The 18,756-nt window shown below is 53.8% G+C and overlaps 1 protein-coding gene across 6 annotated transcripts in view; it reads left to right on the top strand.

Annotated features, from left to right (window-relative positions):
- The window catches only part of ACOT7 (acyl-CoA thioesterase 7), a 133,594-nt gene that overhangs the window by 57,268 nt on the left and 57,570 nt on the right, over positions 1-18,756 (top strand). For all 6 annotated transcript variants that reach the window (XM_025404978.1, XM_025404987.1, XM_025404972.1 and 3 more), the window contains 3 exons: positions 1,217-1,373; positions 6,974-7,065; positions 13,492-13,606. In XM_025404978.1, coding sequence (XP_025260763.1) covers positions 1,217-1,373; positions 6,974-7,065; positions 13,492-13,606 — 364 coding nt within the window. The remainder of the gene's footprint in view (positions 1-1,216; positions 1,374-6,973; positions 7,066-13,491; positions 13,607-18,756) is intronic.

The following is an 18,756-nucleotide window of genomic DNA, read 5'->3' as shown; positions in this document are numbered from 1 at the left end:
GTTTCACCATGTTGGCCAGGCTGGTCTCGAACTCCTGGCCTCACGTGATCTGCCCACCTCGGCCTCCCAAAGTTCTGGAATTATAGTCATGAGCCACCACGCCTGGCCTAAAGAAGAATAGTGATTGCAAAGAATGTGTCACAACATGGGCAGATTATTTTTCCTATGCTGAATGAAAAAGAATCAGAAGGTGAGGGTGTATATTTAGTTTTTGCACAGCTATATCAGACTAAAACTGCGAAACGAGCCAGGCAGACGAGCAAGCGAGACAACAAAACCCACCCCGATTCTTGGGAAAAAAGCCTGGAAAGAAAGATCCCAAAATAGTAACCATGGTTATCTTTGAATGGGAGGAGTGACATTCCCCTTTTTTCCACTTTTCTATATTTCCCAAATTTTCCATAATGAGTATGTATGCATTTTTTCACTTTATATTATGCAAATAATGCATGCCTATTGTGAGAAAATCAGAAAAAAGGAAGAAGCAGCTGGTGATCCCACCACTTGGGGAATCGCCTGCAGCAGCTGCTTTGGGCTGGGCTCTCCAGGGCTCCTCTACATCCCTGTGCTTTTGTGTTTAGGAATGCACAGTGCTAGGCCGGGCGCAGTGGCTCACGCCTGCAATCTCAGCACTTTGGGAGGCTGAGGCGGGCGGATCACGAGGTCAGGAGATCGAGACCATCCTGGCTAACACAGTGAAACCCCATCTCTATGAAAAATACAAAAAATTAGCCGGGCACAGTGGCAGGTGCCTGTAATCCCAGCTACTTGGGAGGCTGAGGCAGGAGAATGGCGTGAACCCAGGAGGCGGAGCTTGCAGTGAGTGGAGATCGCGCCACTGCACTCCAGCCTGGGTAACAGAGTGAGACTCCGTCTCAAAAAAAAAAAAAATTTAGCCGGGCGTGGTGGCGAGCGCTTATAATTCCAGCTACTCGGGAGGCTGAGGCAGGAGAATGGTGTGAACCCGGGAGGCGGAGCTTGCAGTGAGCCAGGATCATGCCACTGCACTGCAGCCTGGGCAACAAAGCGAGACTCCGTCTCAAAAAAAAAAAAAAAAAAAAAGAAAAGGAATGCACGGTGCCAATGAATTGTGATAAATTGGTTGCTTTCACAGTGGGGAATGAAAGCAAAGGCAGTTTCCAGGGAGCGTGTCCAAGGTGGGGCTCTCGGGGCTGGGCTGGCTGACCTGGACTGACCACTGCCTCTGTCTCCACAGGAGCGCTGTGTAGCCGCGCTGGCTCGTGTCGAGCGCACTGACTTCCTGTCTCCCATGTGCATCGGTGAGGTGGCGCACGTCAGCGCGGAGATCACCTACACCTCCAAGCACTCTGTGGAGGTGCAGGTCAACGTGATGTCCGAAAACATCCTCACAGGTATTTCTGGAAGCGACGTGGCGACTGGAGCACTAAGGGCCGTGGCTATACAGCTGCTTCCCTCCTGAGGGCAGAGGACGCTCCAGGGCCTGGCCCCTTTTCCATCAATGAGACCTCCCTCACCTCCCACCACAGCCCTGGGAGCAGCTATGTCCATTGCCCTGATTTTGCAGACAGGAAACAGGCACAGAGGAGTTAAGATACGAGCCCGAGTTCAGTTACCCAGAGCAGGACTCAACCCTGCTGTCCGGGTCTGGCCTGAGCACATCACCGCTGCCCGTCCTGCTGCCTGTGGCCAGCTCATCCATGGCAGGGACTGGGCGGGGGCTGTGAGGCCGGGGCACACCATCCACTCCTCTGCGGGGCTCCCTGCCCTGCTTGCCCTCCTCAAGCATAGGGAGGTGTTGGCTCCAGAGAGGACACTGCCCGCTCCTGGGGGCCCCGAAACCAGGCTTAGATAGAAGCTCACTGGGTGAACCTTTGCCTCTGCTTTCATCTGAATGTTCTCCTCCTTGGCCATGGTAACTATGGAAACCCCCTTCCCCTTCCCACTGGGCGCTGCAGGAGAGGGTGGCTCCAGTGTTCACCAGCTCATGCTTCTTTTTATACCCAGGCTGGGGACGGGAGGTGAGGGGGAAGGCGGGCCTCTTCCCCTGCCCCTGGCCCTCTCCCTGCTACCTCCTGGGTCACCAGTCCTCCCATGCAGAGGAGAGGCTGGGCTGGTTTCCTCCTCTTCCCAATGCCTGTTCCTCAGCAGTGGCTGCCCTGTGGAGTGCCAGTTCACAGCCATTTAAGGAGCTCGAGTCCTCTTCCCCATGACAGACCGGTAGCAAACATAGTTATGCATCTAGAACATTCTGAGGACCTCAGCAGGGTTGGTGATTAGAATGGCTGTGTCAGCCTAGCTCCAGCAGGTGGGCAGATTGAGCTGAGCAAGGGCCTGGGGTGGAAGGTGGTCTGCATTCCCATTGCCTGTTGCTCCCTCGGCAGGCACCTCTGACATCAGAGGGACCCTGGATGCTGGTCTCAGGCCGTGGCACAGGAAGGGGTGTATGGGCACCTCCCACATCAGGAGCAGTGCCCATGACTTGGGAGAGGCTCAGGGCTGGGTGGGTTCCCCACTTGAGGGGCCTTGGGGGTTCCCTGCCATCTCCTGTGAGGTTGCATTTCTTCTCCTGACTGTGCTGGAGATGGAGCCTTGGCCCCTTCCTGGAGACGAGGGAAGGCCCGCCACCCTCTCCTGCTTCCCAGGACCCTCCTGCTTGTGAGAGCCCTGTCAGCAGCGCCCTTTGTCATTGCAGGAGTTGGTGGTTTCAAAAATGCTGGGAATGGATCTGCTTTGCAGATTTTCTGCCATGGAAGCCCCCTTTGTGGTCCATCAGAGGCCACAGCCTCAGAGGAATCCCTGATGAGCGGTTTGTTGTTGTTGTTGTTTTTGAGATGGGGTCTTGCTCCGTTGCCCAGTCTGGAGTGCAGTGGCATGATCTCGGCTCACTGCAACCTCTGCCTCCCAGGTTCAAACTATTCTCCTGCCTCCTAGGTTCAAGCTATTCTCCTGCTTCAGCCTCCTGAGTAGCTGGGACTACGGCGTGAGCCACCACACCTGGCTGATTTTTGTATTTTTAGTAGAGACAGGGTTTCACCACGATGGCCAGGGTGGTCTGAAACTCCTGATCTCAGTTGATCCACCCACCTCGGCCTCCCAAAGTGCTAGGCTTACAGGCAGGAGCCTCCGAACCTGGCCAAGCAGTTTGGGATGATGAGGAGAGAGACAGGGAGACCGAAAGGCATTCTCGGGCTTTCAGCATGGTTGGGACCCACTCTCCCCACAGCACAGAGCGATGCAGGCCAAAGGTCAGGGGTATTGAACTTGATGATCTCCCCAGATCATGAACTTCCCTTTCTTGGCCACTTCTGCTGGCCCATGATAGACATGGAACTGATAATAGGTGAGCAAATGAATGAATGAGTAAGTGAATGAGCGGAGGCGACCAGGAAGAACTGGGCGTCAGTGCTGAGACATTCTCGCTGATGGGGTATTGATAAGGATGACGCAATCTGACATGTTCCTGGGGATCCCTCGCTCTTTAGGGGCTGAGAGTGGGGAGAGCGGGAGAGGCTCCTGTGCAGAGCCAAGGCAGGCACAAGCATGAGAGAGCAGCCCCCACCTCAGCTCACCCACAAGGTGCTGGGAGCTTCTCAGCCTCCCCGCTGTGTCCCGGCCACCACAGCCCTCGGCCTTCTCCTCCTCCGAAGGATGGGCTCAGGAGGGACAGAGATGCCCACCCTTCCTCCCTGGGGACATCAGGGCTGGCATTGACCTGTCGTGCATGTGAGGCTTGGAGAAGGCAGGAGACGCTTGCCAGCACATGACGGCTTTTCCCAGTGGGGCTGGGCAGTGCCCCAGGTTCTTCCTCCCAGCTTCAGCCTTTTCCCTGTAGCAGGGGCTGGGCAGGGAGGCCTTGGAGCCCCGAGGCTGTGGCTTTTCTCCGCATCTTGGTCAGGCCCCGGAGCCCGCTGTTCTCACTCTGTGACTGCGGGTCTCATCTCCCCCTCTGTCTCGCTCATCTCCTTGTCTGTGCTTCTGCTTCTCTGCCACCTCTCTCTGCAGTCTCTATTGTTCTCTTGAGGCCCTTCTCTGTATCTGTCCATGTGTCCCCTGGAAATTGAACTCATGAAGGCCCCAACACCAAGGGCAGCGCCTGGCACACAGTGGGCACGTGGGGAGCACTGGCTGAATGGGTAGTGACCTCTGAAAGACAGGGGCATTGCAGGTGGGGGCAGAGGACGTGTGCTGGGGCCCTAACCCGGAAACAGGCTGAGTCATAAGCTGTGTGCGTGACATCCGTGTGCTGTCTCCACCCCAGGAGGCAGGGGTCCCCTGTTCTGTGTGTCCCCTCTTCCTGGGCTGTGCTGCCTGTCATGAGGCCACTGAGCGAGCACGGGCCCAGGCAGACGACCTGCAAACCTTGCCTTTGAGGCGGCTTATTTATCCCCAGAAACTGTCAAAATATTAAGCTAACTGGGATGTGATTGCTACGAATTGCTCCAGAAAAATAGCTGGGAGCTCTTAAGATTTTAACAGTTTTTTTTTTTTTTTTTTTTTTTTTTTTTNTTTTTTTTTTTTTTTTTTTTTTTTTTTTGAGACTGAGTCTTGCTCTGTCGCCCTGGCTGGGGTGCAGTGGCGCCATCTCGGCTCACTACAACCTCCACCTCCCAGGTTCAAGTGATTCTCCTGTCTCAGCCTCCCGAGTAGCTGGGACTACAGGCACATGTCACCGTGCCCGGCTAATTTTTTTGTATTTTTAGTAGACACGGGGCTTCACCGTGTTAGCCAGGATCGTCTCGATTCTGAGCTCGTGATCTGCCTGCCTCGGCCTGCCAAAGTGCTGGGATTACAGGCGTGAGCCACCGCAGCTGGCCGAGAGATATTTTTTAATACTGCTGTTGTCTTTTGATGGTTTCATCAAATGATGGAGAAAGTACAATTAGCATGTTTGCCTCATTTGCTCCATGGTGTTCATTTAGGTCCAGAGGGCCGCTCGAGTTGTCATGGAAACCGGCTTGTCAGGCTGGCTCTAGCCGAGTTCAACAGGAAATCTTTATTCCCAAAAGCAGGTTGTCAGATTCACTCTCAGTCAAAGTGCGGTGGAAATATTTTCCCATATTATTTGCCTGTGGTTCCCAAGCCCAGGGAGCCCCATGCCCTCACGGTGTGTTCTGTGGGGGGAGGAGGGGCAGGCATGGGCCTTTTCTTAATGGGCCCCCTGGGGCTTGACTTGGAGCCTGGGACTGTGTTTATCCAGGAGGAAAAACACTTTGCCTTGGGAAGGCAGGTTCAGGTAACTGGTGGGAAGTGAGCTGCTCTGGGGGTTTTAGGCAGGGCCCTGGGGCTGCTCCCGTCTCCCTTTCCTCTGTTATTTCCTGCAGTTCCCTCTTCTGCCTTATAGTGAGGATCTTCCACATTGAAGAAGCCACTTTTATTTATTTTTTTATTTTAAGACGGGGCCTCGCTCTGTCGCCCAGGCTGGAGTGCAGTGGTGCAATCTAGGCTCACTGTAATCTCCGCCTTCTGGGCTCAAGCGCTCCACCTATCTCAGTGTTTGGGACCACAGGTGCGCACCACCATGCCCAGCTAATTTTTTGTGTTTTTGGTAGAGACGGGGTTTCGCCATGTTGCCAAGGCTGGTCTGGAACTCCTGAGCTCAAGTGATCCACCCGCCTCAGCCTCCCAGAGTGCTGGGATTACAGGTGTGAGCCACCTACCACTCCTGACAAAACCACTTTTTAAAGGCATCCTTGCAGATACTTCTCTGAAATGACTGGGACATGGGAGTATGGCCCCAAGTTGCTGTGTGACCGTGGGCAAACCCCTTGATGTCTCTGGGCCTCAGACTCCTTCTGTACAAGTGAAGGGTGTACACCAGGGATCTCTAGGCTGCTTTAGCTCCGACAGGCCACGAGCCTGTGTTTCTCAGCACGGACAGGCCTCCCTGTCCTGCAGCCCCACTTTGCTCTGTGGCTGGCTTCAGTGCCCCAAGGAGTCAGCAGCCTATAGCCCACCTCTTGGCACCCGGAAGCTTCTGGTGGAGCTTTGGATGGGCTGGCACCACACCCGAGTGTCTGGTGTGAAGGAAAGGAAGTTCCTGGGGTGGCAAAAATGGGGCTTTGATGAGCTGGCTCCACTGCTCTGTGCTTTGGGCTGTGGGGGCCCTGGCTGTCTCCCCTGCCCCTCCCCTGGGCTGCTCTGCCTGGGCACAGCCTCCACATCCTCCTGAGCCTCCGCAGCCTGTACGTCTGTGTGGGCCAAGTGTCTTTCTGGGCTTCCCCGTTTGGTGGGAGTTCTTGGCAGTGCTGAGACAGGTGGATGGGATCTGCAGAAGATGTTGCTTGTCTGAGCGTCAGGACATCAAGTTCCCCAGCAAGGCACTTTTGATTTTGACGTTTGATGTCAGCAGCGATCAGCTGGTGGAGACTTGAGCCAGCGGGTGAAGTGGGTTCAGCCTCGTCTCCCTGGGCAGAGCGAAGGGCATCTGCCTGCAGCCCATCAGTCTTTCCCCTCTGTCTGGGAGGCTCATTGGGAGCCTCTGATGTGTTTTCGTAATCAAGCTGCCTTTCTGTCAAAACACCAGGAAGAGGAGGTTGCCTGCAGTTGGTGCCCTCCAGGGTGATCCCTGTTGGGTATTGTGGCTGACCAACTCCGGACCATCCAGGCTTAACCGTGGTCTGAAGTCATTTCAGCCACCCCTGAAAAGGGAAAACTGCCCCAGAGTGGTTGCATTGGGAGGGGCTGGGGTCCTGAGTTCAAGCCAGTTTTAGGGGGCATACCTTGTGATGGGGGTGGGCCCCACGCAGCCTCTCTCCGTGGGCTCTGGGGTCTCTTGTTCTGTTTGTCCACACTCACATGATGGCAGCACTCCCCGGCCAGGATGCTGAAAAGACCTTGGGGCCTTGGGGGTTGGGGGCCAGAGAGGTAGTACACAGTGCGGGGTGTTTTGGGTGCTGGGACCGGGGGCCGGAGCAGCATCTGCCACGTGCCTGGCTGCTCACACCCCTACCCCGTCTCCTGGGCATCACTTATGTGATTTTCTTCTCTTAAGGTGCCAAAAAGCTGACCAATAAGGCCACCCTGTGGTATGTGCCCTTGTCGCTGAAGAACGTGGACAAGGTCCTCGAGGTGCCTCCTGTTGTGGTAAGGTGCCCCTTCTACTTCTCTCTTGGGGGCAGATGGCAGAGATCAGGTCACCTCGCCTGATGGTGGGAGGCTTGTTCAGCTAAGGGTCCCAAGGGAGCGACAGGTCAAAGTTGGGGCACAGGGTGCCAGGTCCGCCAGCAGGCAGTGTCCCCTCTGGGCTGGGCAGGGCATCCCTGGCTCCACAGGAGTTTCTGTCCTGCCTTCGAGGAAACACGGGTGGGGAGGAGACATGTCTGTGTGGGATCTTCTGGTGTATGTTTAGTTCATGCTGGGAATGTGAGTGCAAGCTGGCCCAGAACCTGTGGACGTAAACGTCCCTCCAACCTAGGGACCTTTTTGTCACACTCCCTAACCAGAGAAAAGGCAGTGACAGGATTGTGATAGTGATGTGTCCTTCTTTCGGGAGCCAAGACCACCAGGCTGCCTGGGCCGAGCCGGCTGCTGCCCTGTGGGCCCTGTGGGCCCTGCAAGCTGGTTCTGATCTCTGCTTCTGACGCAGTGGCCGTGGAGACAGCTCTCCTCGTGTGAGCTTTGGTCTTTCTCCCTCCTTGTCCCCTGCTGGCGTCTGCCTCCTTCTCTGAGTTTCTCTCATTTCTGGCTTCGCTGTGATGGAAGCACCTTTCTTTTTTTTTTTTTTTTTTTTGAGACGGAGTCTCGCTCTGTCGCCCAGGCTGGAGTGCAGTGGCCAGATCTCAGCTCACTGCATGCTCTGCCTCCCGGGTTCACGCCATTCTCCTGCCTCAGCCTCCTGAGTAGCTGGACTACAGGCACCCACCACCACGCTTGGCTAATTTTTAAATTTTTTTTGTAGTAGAGATGGGGTTTCACCATGTTAGCCAGGATGGTCTTGATCTCCTGACCTCATGATCCACCCACCTTGGCCTCCCAAAGTGCTGGGATTACAGGCGTGAGCCACTGCACCCGGTGGAAGCATAATACCGGTTCATTGTGTTGTCAGAGGAGTCCCGCCATGGGTGGGCCTGTGGGCGAAGCCTGTGGAAGCTGCACGAACAGACTCTTGGAGGGGAGACATTGGGAATAAAGAAATTTAATTCATTCCCTAAAAGTACTCCCTCGCCTCCTTCTCCTGTGCCCCAAGTTCATTGGCGAGTCCAAGGACAGGTGTGACCAGCTCCTCCCGCAGCCTGACCCTGCAGTCCACAGGCCCAGCCCCCAGGAGGAGCTCTTCTTAGAGGGAAGGAACCAGGATCCTGAGTCTCTGCAGTGTGGGCCCCGGCGGGGAGCTTTTCCTCCGGCTGAGATATATATAGAATACATTTTTAGAAATAATAAAACTGAGAACCAGATTGTCAGGAATTGGTGCCTGCTCTTTTTGCTTCCAGACCCAACAGAGATGCTGGGTGTTCCTGCTGCTGCCGGAAGCCCTGGTCCCCTCCCCAGTGTTTGCCAGGCACAGGCCACTTTGGAAGCCCTGGTCCCCTCCCCAGCGTTTGCCAGGCACAGGCCACTTTAGAAGCCCTGGTCCCCTCCCCAGCGTTTGCTGGGAGCAGGCCACTTCCCGCCTGTAGGAGGCCTGGCTCTTTGTCTTCCTGTGGCCCCCGGGTCACCAGGGCTGATGGGACCCCAGTCCCTGCTTCCGCTGCCCATGTGAGACTGGGGAGGTACTCCCTGAGACGTGCTTCCTGCCCTCTCTTCTCTCCTCAGCTCAGTGTCTGACCAGGCACCCTGCCGGGGTCTCCTCAGAGGACAGTGAAGGTCTGGGTGGGGTGTCTCCCCAGGTGGGTGTGGCTGGCTGCCGGGTCCAGCTGCTGTTTGGCCTAGGTTTGTTGTTGTTGTTGTTGTTGTTGTTTTAAAATCTTGGTGACAGGGGAACCCTGTCCGCATTTAATGGGAAGGGAAGGGAAGGCTGGTGGCTGTAACTTTGGTTTTTTTTTTTTTTTGACACAGAGTCTCGATCTGTTGCCCAGGCTGGAGTGTAGTGGTGCAATTTCGGCTCACTGCAAGCTCTGCCTCCTGGGTCCACGCCATTCTCCTGCCTCAGCCTCCCCGGTAGCTGGGACTACAGGCACCCACCACCATGCCCGGCTAATTTTTTATATTTTTAGTAGCGATGGGGTTTCACTGTGTTAGCCAGGATGGTCTTGATCTCCTGGCCTTGTGATCTACCCGCCTCGGCCTCCCAAAGTGCTGGGATTACAGGCGTGAGCCTCCGTGCCTGGCCGCAGCTTTGGTTTTATGAGAGCAGGATGGCAGCATGCCAGAATCTGGCCAGCAGGCGGGGGCTCAGGGTCAGGGTGTGGAGTCCGAAGTCTCACGCTCCCGCCTGAGTCAGTGTCCTGGGGCTGCTGTGACCAAGTGCCACTGACTGGGTAGCTCTCAAACAATAGAAGTTGATTCTGTCACAGTTCTGGAGGCCAGAAGTCCAAAGGTGTGGGCAGGGGTCCGCGCCCTCCATTGGCCCCAGGTGAGGATCCCTCCTGGTCTCTCCAGCGCTGGGTGGCTCCAGGCGTCCCTTGGCTGAGGCTGCGTCCCTGAAGCCTCTGCCTCCATCTTCGCACAGCCTGCTTACAAGAGCACGGGTCACTGGGCTTAGGGCCTATCCCATTCCGCTGTGACCTCATTCTAACTATTTACAACTACAAAGACCCGGTTTTTGGAAGTGTTTGCATTTTGAGGTTTCAGGTGGATATACATTTTGAGGGACACTGTTCAACCCAGTGCAGCAGCCCTCGGTTCAACACCCTCCCCCGTCTCTTGTTCTTTGTGGGGCTGTTATCCTCTCTCCCTGCTTCTTGGCTGAGATGGAAGTTGTGGTCATTTTCAGGCAGTGCTAACTCGGGGTGGTTGAAGACCTAAGGAGCAGGGGTCAGTTGGGGGCTCCTGACTGTTCTCCGCAGAATTGCAAGCACACCCACCCCCACGTTTATTCTTTTCTCTAAGCCCTTGGTGTTCAGTGAGCTACATCACATGTAAATATTGAGACATAGCATTTAACGGATTTAATTTTCAGATGCTATGCAGTTCTGAAATCTCTCCCAGGCCCCATGCCTGGCTTTAGCATCTCATGGTACATCTCAGGCGGGTGATACCGAGGGGCGGGTCTGGACCTGAACACAGTCGCTTTTGCTGCCTTGTCGCTTGGGATCGATGCACCGAGAGCTGTTGGGTTTTGGCCAGTGGAGGGGACGGGTAGCTTCAGACTCCCCTGGCTCCCGTCCCCTCGCCGCAGGGACAGGGCGCTTTCAGCGTGGCCCCTCTTAGCCTCGCCTCTCCTTGCCCAGTAATTAGCTCCCTCCCTCCCACATCCTGGAGGAGCTCCCGGTTGCTTTTTCATTTCCTTTGTATAGTGGGTTTGATGAGACATAAATATCAACTTAGCCTTGTCAAGGAGTTGTTGAAACCATTCCACGGAGCTGAGGCAGCCAGAGCTGCAGATGGGAGAGGCTGCACAGTTCTCAGCTGCAGCTGTTGCTCAGAGCTATTTGCACTGTCTTCCCCCCAACACATGGTAGGCCCACGTAGTATAAACCTCCCGCTGATTTGGAATCTGGGTCTCCTGTTTTTCACTAGTGGGCCCAGCCAGAGGCCTGTTTCGGAGTCCCAGAAAATGCAGCTTCCTTCCCTGGCTCCGGTGAGCATATGCTTATCTGCTGGTGGCCTGGCCACAGGGCTGTCTTATATTCCATGGGCATGCTCCTGCGGACCTTTCTACAGCCATCCCAGATTTAGGAAAATGTACATCCCTGTATCTATAGATATGCAGATATATATAATATGTATACACATACAGATAGAGATGTCACATACGTATGCATGTAGATATCTTGAACACGCATGCGCACACACACACACGCTCTGGTTTCCTGGATGTGTGCATCTCCCTGGAGGAACCCAGCTGCTGGCCGTGTGCACAGTCGTCCAGTGCAGTACATCTTTTCTTTGTTCCACCTTCCTCCCCAGCCTGCCTGCAGCTTTCCCAGTGAGCATGGAACTTCGGTGTCCCTGTGATGGGCCTGAGGGGCCCAGGATGACCGGAGGGGCAACCGCAGCCCTGGACATGCTGAGTGGCCGTCGGGGGTGGATGCTTTGGTTTTTTTCAAATGTCTGAATACGTGCTTGAGTGAAGAGGTTCACAGCCTGTCTCAGACATTTGGGCCACGCTGTCTGCTGCTTCAAATCAGTTGGGTTTGATGAGCCCTCGGGGGTGAGAATTAGGTGCCAGCCATCATTAAAATGTTCCAGCGGTTTTGTTCCCAGATGGAAAGGCAGCGTTGGGGAGTAGGCCTGGCTTCTCCTCGTGGCTTGTGTCCAGGACCAGGCCCCATCATTTCCCTGTGTGCCCGCCAAGCCCAGACAAATGTACTGGATGCCACAAGGATGTATTAGACCAGGGGGTGGCTCCTTTAAAAAAAGTTCCCTTTAAAAGGCATTTCTTGAGGATGCTGAAGTTCACCCACCAATGTTGCTAGGTAGACACACAGCGCAGACTCTCCTCTCACAGTCATGACTTCGCTGGTGGAACATTAGGACGTGATTTATTTATGGAGGAAAAGGTTGAATTATCCACTGCAACTTACAACACTCCCCACGGTTTGCTTCTTTTGAACAAACCCTTCAGCTCCCTTCCCAGCCTCTTTTGAAGATGGGTTCTCAACTGAAGATGATGGATAATTAAGCCGAGGAATGGTGAATGGTGCTCAGGCCCTGCACAGTTTTGGAGCTGAGCCATGAGCAGGAATTATCGAGATGTTTAAAACTGACTTTCGAAAGAAGGCCTAACACAGCCATCTGAAGTGAACTTGCTTAGGTCAGAGGGGCTTCAATAGGCGGCCGGGAGGGGCCCAGAGGGGCCCTGGGTTCTGTGGCTTCCCCACAGGCTCAGTTGGAATGGTTGGGTGAGTGAACGGTGAGAGCAGAAGTTGAGGTTAATCAGAACGGCCAGGTGGTAGTTGGCCCCTGGCTAGGCTGTCAGGGAGGGAGAAGGTCCTGGGGGATGGAGCAGGCAGAGGGTCTGGAACCGGCCTGGGGCCAGCACACAGGCCCTGAGGGCCCCTCTGAGGTCCCATGGGGAGGGAGTGTGGTGCGTCCCCTCCACTGTGCACAGGAGGGCAGTGAGTGAACCGTCTGTTATGTCCAAGAAATGCAATATCCCCTGTTGTGTCCTGGGACTCAGGAGCTTTGGTTTTTGTGCTAAGAGTTGGCATTTTTTATTTTATTTTATCTTTTTAGATGGAGTCTCGCTGTGTCGCCCAGGCTGGAGTGCAGTGGCGCGATCTTGGCTGGCTGCAACCTCCACCTCCCGGGTTCAAGCGATTCCCTTGCCTCAGCCTCCCGAGTAGCTAAGACTACAGGTGCCCACCACCATACCTGGCTAATTTTGGTATTTTTAGTAGAGACAGGGTTTCACCATGTGGCCAGGAGTCTCGAACTCCTGACCTCAAGTGATCCACCCGCCTCAGCCTCCCAAATTGCTGGGATTACAGGCACGAGCCACCATGCCCGGCCTGTGCTGAGTCTTATATTCACATTTATTTTTAACTTCCGGGGTCAAAAACCCCTATGATCCATTCAAAGAGCCTCGGGGGGATGGTTCCATCTTTGACTGCCTGTTCTCTACTAATATACAGCCTGTTCGATTGGCCAAGGGTCAGCAGGGACACACACAGCTCCTGCTCTGTCATGGCCCTGGGAGAGTAGGTGGGGCCTTTTTGAGGATCCCTTTATTCTGGAATGAATCCTAGGAAGGAATGGGACAGTGCAAAATGATTTTAGGTAACCTAGAATCAGTATGGTTTTAATAGTGGGCGCAGTGGCTCACGCCTGTAATCCCAACACTTTGGGTGGCTGAGGCAGGTGGATCACAAGGTCAAGAGATCAGCCTGGCCAACATGGTGAAACCCCGTCTCTGCTAAAAATACAAAAATTAGCTGAGTGTGGTGGCAGGCGCCTGTAGTCCCAGCTACTGGGGAGGCTGAGGCAGGAGAATCACTTGAACGCAGGAGGCAGAGGTTGCAGTGAGCTGAGATCGCACCACTGCACTTCAACCTGGGACAGAGCAAGAATCCATCTCAAAAAAAAAAAAAAGAGAGAAGAAAAAAGAAAAGAAAAATTGGGAACAAGCTAAGTGCCCACATAGTCACAAAAATTACGTTAAATAGATACACAGTTGCGTTTAAGCTCCACATACAGCACCACAGAGCTTTTTATATGTTTGTAGGCATAAAAGCAATTCCAGGAAGGATCTGAACCAAACATTTGACCCAGGTTCTCTGGGGAGTGGAGCCACGTGGGATTTCACTCTTTCTGTATTCTTATTACTTATATTAAGCACACACAAACAGAAAGAAAGATAGTCCCAGTTATACAAGGCTATGTGACATAAGGGGCCTGGGGTCGTGGCTGCCTGTAGAGGGGAGGAGGCCGTGTCCCGCCTGGGCCTGACCTGTCTGTGGTTTCCTGCAGTATTCTCGGCAGGAACAGGAGGAGGAGGGCCGGAAGCGGTATGAAGCCCAGAAGCTGGAGCGCATGGAGACCAAGTGGAGGAACGGGGACATCGTCCAGCCAGTCCTCAACCCAGGTAAGAGACGCGGACGCCAGCAACAGGTGCCGCTCCTCACTGGGGATGCATAGGAGGCAGAAGCTGGCTGGGCCTACGTGAGCCTCCTGCTTGAGGTTCCCCCAGCACTGAGCATGCTCTCCTGGAACCGGTTTCTCTGGGGTCCCCAGGGAGGGCTGTCTGCCAGCCCTGCCCTGAGCCGTGTAGACCCCTCCAGTCACACAGCTGGAAGGTGACCTGAGCGACTCAGCCAGTCCCAGGAGGGCACTGTGCGTGGGGCCTCCATTGCCAGGCAGGCGGCGTGCACCTGTTCATGAGGAATTTATTTTTGTTGTATCTTTTCCTTATGTTCGCTCAGTGGCTTGTTCCTTTTTTTTTCGAGCTGGAGTTTCGCTGTGTCACACAAGCTGGAGTGCAGTGGCACAATCTCGGCTCATTGCAGCCTCAGCCTCCCAAGTAGCTGGTATTACAATTACAGGCACATGCCACCATGCCCGACTAATTTTTGTATTTTTAGTAGAGATGGGGTTTCACCAAGTTGACCAGGCTGGTCTCTAATTCCTGATCTCAAGTGATGAGCCTGCCTTTGCCTCCCAAAGTGCTGGGATTACAGGTATGAACCGCCACACCTGGCTAAGTGGCTTGTTCTTGATGGGATTTCCAACTCATCCAAAAAAGAAAAAAATGGCAGCAGCTGTTCAAGCGCCATTTCTTCCCGGCCCTACTGTTCAGACATTGATTGGAGGAGTGGCTCTGCCAGGCAGGCACTGGGGTCTGTAGCATGCCCAGCTTCCCCGTGGTGTTGGTCCCTTCTGCCGTCCATCCTCTTGCTCTCATGTCAGGGTGCTCTGGCTTTAACAAAATGTTCATCCAAAATGTAAACGAAGGCACGATGAGATGTTTTGCCTCAAGCAAGGACTTTCTACCCAGAGAAATCCCCGAGTTCCTAGAGAGAATTCAGGACAGGGGGCCTAGGGGAGCGTCTGTCCCCCTAGGAACAGGGTGAGCCCTGGGGGGCAGGCAACGAGCATTACCCCTCTCCCTACTGCACACATGGCGGTCACGTTCTAATAGTGGCAGGAGAATTCCCTGTAGGATGCGCTGTGTGCTTCTCTGCCTCCCTGCAATGGCCTGGGCTCATGGCACATTCGTGCTCTGTGCTGGGTTCCACAGCCGTCCTCACGCAGGACTGCAGCCTGGGGAGGGTTTGCTGCCCCCACCATGCCTTGGGAGACCCTGGCCATGGTGGGTGTTTCAACTTCTGACTCAGCTTTCTCTGTTTTGCCTCCACCCTCAGCAGCGGTGGAGGACCTGCCTCAAGTAATCCCTTTTCCCCTTGTATATACCTGTGACGTGGGCTCCACTCTGGGGTCCACCTGCTCCTATCCCTGCCGAGAGGCACCCTGGCACCTGCTAACCCAGACTCGGGGCATTGTTATGGCTGCTCACCTCCCTTGCTTGGTCCACATAAGCACCAAGGGGAACTGATGAAAATCCAGTGGGCGCACAGATTAGAGCATAGCTTTCCGGGCTTGGCTGCTGGCGTGCAGCAGGCGTGTGCTTGTTTTCTGGGTGGGTCAACTTGAGGCTTGAACAGGAGTTTGTGTGTCTTTAGTCTCACGTTTGTGTCTGTGATCCAGTCTGTGCTCCAGCCTCAACTTGCCAAAAGCGGACTGGTTGTCACCTTAGGCCAGTGGGACTGGATAGGTCGGTTTCTTTCCTGTTGGGGAAACAAACTGGGTAGGTCGGTTTCTTTCCTGTAGGTTTCTTCTGTTTTCACGTCTGCTTTTTAACAAACACAGAAAAGAAAAGAAAAAAGAAAAGAAAAGAGAAGAAAAGAAAAGAGGGAGGGGGAAGGAAGGTGAAAGGAAGGGAGAAAGAAAGAAAAAAAATAAGCCATCAGTATTAATAGAAAGAATGGTGCTGCTTTGATGAAATCCCAGTGAAGATATATCTTTTTTTTTTTTTTGAGACAGAATCTCGCTCTGTTGCCCAGGCTGGAGTGCAGTGGTGCGATCTCAGCTCATGGCAAGCTCCGCCTCCCAGGTTCACGCCATTCTCCTGCCTCAGCCTCCCGAGTAGCTGGGACTACAGGCGCCCACCACCATGCCCGGCTAATTTTTTGTATTTTTAGTAGAGACGGGGTTTCACTGTGTTAGCCAGGATGGTCTCGATCTCCCGACCTCGTGATCCACCCGCCTCGGCCTCCCAAAGTGCTGGGATTACAGGCGTGAGCCACCGCGCCCAGCCGAGATATCTTTTAAAAATAAAATTTAAATAGACAGTGAGTTTATCAACACAGCAATACACCAGACAGGCCTGGAGGCACGTGGTGGGGCAGACAGTGTGTGCTTTTGGGAGGGCAGCCCAACAGTCAGGTCAGACACAGGCCCCAAGAAATGTGATGGGATGGGAGCAAGGGGAGGTGTCTTAGGAAAGGCACCAACACAGCGCCCAGGGCCAGAAGATATGTCCACATTCAAATCCCTAGAGCCTGTGAATGGGACCTTATATGGAAAATGGGTCTTTGCAGATATAGTTAAATTAAGGATCTTGAGATGAGATCATCTGGGTTACGTAGGTGGGCACCAGATCCAGTGATCAGTGCCCTTGTAAGAGACAAGAAGAGGCTATGTCTAGCCTAACACAAAGGGGTCATGGAGGAGAGGGTTGGGTGGAACATGGGGGCTGCCTGGGCCTACCTTTTCATGAGTGGTTTCTGGAGAGAGCTTGGGGTGGGTGCCAGACCCCGGGGGGAGTGGGTAGCACTGCTGGGCTCACTGTGGCTTTGAGAAGCCCAGCCTTCAACTGACCCTCAGGGACACTAAAATTACTCGAGGTTTTCAATCAGTTTAAATTCCTTTACTTGTGGGATTCTCTTCTGTTTGCCGGCCTCCGATTGACTGTAAATCTGCATGCGATATTTTTCAGAATGTGTTGTTCACTATCACAGTGGGCCTCTTAATCTCAAGGTTTCCTGATTTGTATGTGCTTTTATTTTTATTTTTTTGTTTTATAAAAATGCATCTTCCTCAGATGATTGGATTAGAGATGGTTTTTAAACGTTTCATAGGAAGTCCCATGTCCATTCTTTCTTGAGCATTTCTGAACATCTGCATCTTTGACTCCAGTTTCCTAGTAGAGCCGGCATCTCTGTGGCAGGGCTTCCTGGTGCCCTCGGGAGCCCAGGGATGGGCTCATCTGAGACCAGCCTGCTCTCCTGTATGGTGGCTTAGCCTGAGTTGGGTTTGGCAGGGGTGTCCGGGTCAATGGGGAGCAGCAGCTCGGGGAGAAAAGTGTGCGTATGTGCTTGGCACTGGGGTCTTTCTAACAGGTGTGACACATGCTGTCCCATCCTGTGGAAGGACCCTCCCTCTCTGCCCTGGAGAGGCGGTCTTGGCCTTTGACTTGCCTCCTCCCAGCTCCGTCCATCCCACATCCCAGACCTCACCCTAGAGCCAGAGTGCAGACTGTTGCCTAGCAACCTCCACAGGGGCAGCCTCGTCTTTCAGGTATCTCAGAGTCTAAGAGTTCCTTAAAAACCCTTTGTCCAATATATACACCTATAATTTGTCCATATACTTTTTTTTTTTTTTTTTTTTTGAGACAGAGTCTCACTCTGTTGACCAGGCTGGAGTGCAATGGTGTGATCTCGGCTCACTGCAACCTCCACCTCCCGGGTTCAAGCAATTCTGGTTGGTACCTCAGCCTCCCGAGTAGCTGGGATTACGAGCATGTGCCACCACACCCAGCTAATTTTTGTATTTTTTGTAGAGAAAGGGTTTCGCCATCATGGCCAAGCTGGTCTCGAACTCCTGGCCTCAGGCGATCCGCCTGCCTCAGCCTCCCAGAGTGTTGGGATTACAGGCGTGAGCCACCATGCCCGTCCAGAAGTCAGACCTTTCTCAACACTGCTTTTTCTCACCGGATAAAGATAAAACCCACACAGGATCTCCTGGGCAGACACCTGTGTAAACTAGCCTGGCGTGCATACCCACCCTCTGCCCCCAAGGCCTTCTGGTCAGGGACAAGACCTCATGTGTTCCCTGCCCAGGACAGCTGGCACTCAGAAAGGGTAGCTCATTCCTACCTAACAAGCCCCAGGCTGTTGAACACGCCAGCCCACTGCGCCACGAAATGACTGGGACTCATTTCAGGTGAAGACGGGTCCTTTCTAGGTCTGGCCTTAGACAAGTAATGTTTCTCAGCAGCCAAAAAAGCTGGTGGGATGAAGGGTGGTCCTGACCCAGAAGTTGATACCTGGGGTCTCATAAGTGTCCAATGTCACTTCTTTTCTTTTCCTTCTCTTCTTTTCTCTTCTCTTCTCTTTTCTTTTGAGACAGAGTTTTGCTCTTGTTGCCCAGGTTGGAGAGGAATGGCACAATCTCAGCTCACTGCAAACTTCACCTCCCTGGTTCAAGTGATTCTCCTGCCTCAGCCTCCCAAGTAGCTGAGACTACAGGCACCTGCCACCACGCCTGGCTAATTTTTGTATTTTTGGTAGAGACGGGGTTTCACCATGTTGGCCAGGCTGGTCTCAAACTCCTGACCTCAGGTGATCCACCCCCCTCAGCCTCCCAAAGTGCTGGGATTACAGGCATGAGTCACTGTGCCCAGCCCCAGTGTCATTTCCAAGGCTTTGATGTGCCTGTGGGTCACGGTTGCTAAATTGTGTCACCACAAATCATATGTTGAGGTCCTGACCCTGAGTGCCTCAGAATGTCACTGAATGTAAAGAAAGGGTCTTTAAAGAAGTAATTAAGTTAAAATAAGGTCATTAGGGTAGGCTGGTGTCTTTACAAGAAGAGGAGGTTAGGACAGACACACACAGAGGAACAACCCTGTGAGGACACGGGGGAAGGCGGCATCTACAAGCCCAGCAGAGAGGCCTCAGGAAGAGCCAGCCTGCTGACACCTTGGCCTGGGACTTCAGCCTCCAGGGCTGAGACGAATTTCTGCTGTTTAAGGCCCTAGCGTTTGGTGGGCACTCTTTTACAGCAGGCCCAGCACACAGGTACTCCACACACAGAATTTCAAACTGGCTCCCCTGCCTTCTCTCCTGGTCACCGTTAGCTGCCATGTGAGTTTCCTCATTCCTGCCCTGGGCTTGCCCTCATGCCAGGGTGTGTGGGAGAAGTAGCCTGTCATGGAGCCAGAAGCAGAGTAGGGGA

Source organism: Theropithecus gelada, chromosome 1 (assembly GCF_003255815.1).
Source record: "Theropithecus gelada isolate Dixy chromosome 1, Tgel_1.0, whole genome shotgun sequence".
NCBI lineage: Eukaryota > Metazoa > Chordata > Mammalia > Primates > Cercopithecidae > Theropithecus > Theropithecus gelada.
This window is presented reverse-complemented; position numbering and strand designations above follow the sequence as displayed.